General features: G+C 40.9%; 1 protein-coding gene across 1 annotated transcript in view; it reads right to left on the minus strand.

Moving 5' to 3' along the window:
• Positions 1 to 821: 821 nt before the first annotated feature.
• The window catches only part of LOC102840459 (protein FAM221A-like), a gene marked incomplete at both ends in the record, with an annotated part of 5,160 nt that continues 2,567 nt past the window's right edge, over positions 822 to 3,414 (minus strand). Inside the window, one exon of the mRNA XM_006878095.1 lies at positions 822 to 929. Coding sequence (XP_006878157.1) covers positions 822 to 929 — 108 coding nt within the window. The remainder of the gene's footprint in view (positions 930 to 3,414) is intronic.

Raw genomic sequence — 3,414 nt, forward strand, 5'->3', positions numbered from 1 at the left:
AAGACCATAGGTGGAATCTAGAACCCCATCCAGAATCGACTGAGGCAGGAAATTTCCACTGGAAAAGACAAGTAGACCAGCCTGGAGAGGCTAAAAGAACAGAAGATAACTTCGTGAAAGAAATACCGGCAGGAAAAATCCGAAACAATAACGGCAGTCTGATTGATTAAGTAAGCTGTTTGCCTAGGAGTCATTAAGGCAAGTGGTCGGGTCCCCTCAAGCAAACTCCTTTCCAAGACTGGTTTCATGGGGAATACACGAGCAGGCATGTGGTCTGGCCAGAGACCACATTGGTCACTGATAAGGGGAAGAGGGACTAAAAATGGCAGTGATGCCAGGAATGGAGACGGAAACGATGACGTGGACAGATAGAGTGACTTCAGACACTGGACTCAGGGAGGGAAAAGGGATGTTTGCTGGCGGCCGGGGGGTGGGCCTGTGTGGTGTACCCTTTGGTTATTTGATGATGCTTGAAAGGAATGTTAATCATGGCAGTGAAACGAAATACAACAGGATGAGTGTAAAGCTGATGTTCTCCCATGTAAACATCACAATAAAAACTTTAAAAATAAATAAATAAATTATCACATTATCAGAATCCTCTTAATTCTCAGATTTAGCTATATTCCCCAATACCAAATGAAATCACTTACTTTTGCTCAATGTCCAGCCAATACAGAAAAAAGTAAAATGATTAAGATACACTTGAAATCAAATTGGATATTGGAAAGTGACATTAGAAGAAAAGAAAGAAACAGAAAATGAATCAAAGGCCTAATGTGTTATTTACTCTGTTCAGAAATATTTCATCGATTTCATACCATCGGTCAGTTTTGCTTTTGAAGAACTGGATGATGCTTGAAATGCTTTTACAAACGGGTGGTCTATGGATGTAACTGGAGAGTCTAAAAATTCAACTGAAGGTGCACCTGAGAAAAAAACAAAATACGCAAAGAAAATAAATTAAACTTCTACTTATAAGAATACAAACAGGCTATTATTTATCATGTGAAATAAATTGGAACTTCAGCAGGTTCCTGTGAAAAGGAAATTTTTATGTAGCATTATGTTGTCACAAAAATATAAACGGTTAAGAGTATTTTTGCATCTAAGCACATTTTTAAAACAGTTTTTATAGAAAAAGAATATTATGCACTAATGTAGCTGGAGTCCTCCTGTGGTGCTATAAGATAAGCACAAAACTGCTGACCTCAAAACTGGCGGTTCAAAACCACCAACCACGCCTTGGAAACCCTATACAGGATCACTATGAGTCAGAACCAATTTGACGGCACTGAACAATATAACTGCACATCAGCAAAGACGTGCAGAGCTTTAACAATACTACTGAAAGCAAGAAGGTAAGAGATCTCTAGATGAATGGGACGGGAAGTATTCCTCACTAGGAAACCATCTAAAAACAACCTAAAGTACAAAAAATAAAGAAGGTTTCTTCTTCAGTGAAATGTAGAAATATCCTCAACCCCCAAACCACAAAGACCAACTGCTGAATGCATTTTCTTTTGAACCAATAGGAAGGAAGCTGCAAAAAACAGTAATAACTGTTCTATCTTCTTCACAAACCACCACCTGCCAAACACCCAAATCCCCTTCCCTAGCCCCATACTACAGGTTGTTGTGGTTGTTAAGTACCGTTGAGTCAGTTTTGACTCATAGAAACATTGTATAGGGTTTCTCAGGAGAAGGTAGTGGGTTTAAGGGAAGGAAATAAATTTTTAGCACTAGTCAGTTGAAAACTTGGTTCTGTCATATAAACAGTATAGGACAACTGCCCAGTCTTTCCCATTCCTGTCCCCTCTCATTCCTAGCTCACATGGCGCCTGATAATATGGAAGAAAAGGGCTAAGGGACATTCAGGTCTTTGCAATGACCTCTCTGCATGTGCTTCTGATCGCAAATGCTCAAGACTGGTGTAACCTGTAATTTGGTCTCTCTCAATTTGATTGGCCTGTAACCTCATGCTTACTCTAGAAATACAGAATCCCTTGAAGGCCTGCCACTTCCTCTATTTAATCCCCCTGCCCAGGAAACCCACCTCCATCTTTGCTCTACCTCACAACTCAGCTACCTTCCAAGTGATGGATTCCTTTGCAGCCGATAAGTAACTAAATCCCAGCAAGAGATCTTCTCTTTATAGACAGTGTTTATGAACCTGGTGAAGGAGATCTGGTAGCGTAGTGGTTACAAATTGGGCTGCTAACCTCAGGGTCAGCAGTTCAAAACTACCAGCTGTTCCGCAGGAGAAAGATGAGGCTTTCTGCTCCCGTAATGATTTACAGCCTCAGAAACCCTGTACAGGGTCTCTATGAGTTGGAACTGACTCCACAGCACATAACCACCACCACCATGAACCTGGTAGGGCACTGCAGGACAAACACTGGACTTCTAACTATAAGGTAAGTGGCTTAAACCCACCAGCCACACCTCAGAATCTTTATGCAGGGTCTCTGTGAGTTGGCACCAATTTGACAGCACTTAACAACAACAAACATGACTAATAGAACAGAAGTACCTCTGCCCCTGTGCTCTCCTACGTCTCAAATCAGGACAAATCACTCTGATGAGAAACAATCATTCCTCTCCTCATTCCCAACTTTCTTCACCTCCCCTCAGGAGTGATAAGGATGAAGTTTTCTTTCTTTGTAATTTATTCTGCCTAAAGCCACATAGCCTAATTGTCATGAGCAGAAGAGGCAGCTTCTTTATTTGACTGGTCTTCAAAGTGAGGGAATATACAGTGATTTGTCATAGGGCATAAGCATGAAATTTAGTAATCAACAAATTCTGAGATCAACTGCTAAGCATACCACACTTTACCTAACTTCCTTTTTTCTGTAGTTCTTTCCCAACCTTACTAAAAACACTATTCCATTCTTATTTTCTGTACAGCAGCTAATTATTTATTATGGTCATTCTAGCCATACTGTTTCATTCTGTGATACATTGCAAATCCTAGCCTCTATGCCAGTAATGGAGTCCTGGTGTGGCACTGCAGTATAAGCACTGGACTGCTAAGTGCAAAGCTGGAAGTTCAAATCCACCAGCCACTCCTTGGAAACCCTATGCAAGGTTGCTATGAGTCAGAAGTGACTCAACGGAATACAATGTGAAATGGTTCAACAAACCGATGCAGTGCTGGAGACCCTCACTCATCTATGGCAAGAATATGAAAGACAGCTAGCTACCTGGCCAAATGATTTGAAGAGGTCCATATTTGTGCCCATTTCAAAAATGGAATGCAGACTCATTGAACAGTATCATTAATCTCACATGCAAGTAAAATTTTGATAAAAACGATTCAAAAATGGTGCAGCAGCCTATTGACAGAGAGCTGCCAGAAATTCAAGCTGGATTCATAAGAGGCCATGGAACTAGAGACATCACTGCTGAAAG

This window comes from Chrysochloris asiatica, unplaced genomic scaffold (genome assembly GCF_000296735.1).
Source record: "Chrysochloris asiatica unplaced genomic scaffold, ChrAsi1.0 scaffold03396, whole genome shotgun sequence".
NCBI lineage: Eukaryota > Metazoa > Chordata > Mammalia > Afrosoricida > Chrysochloridae > Chrysochloris > Chrysochloris asiatica.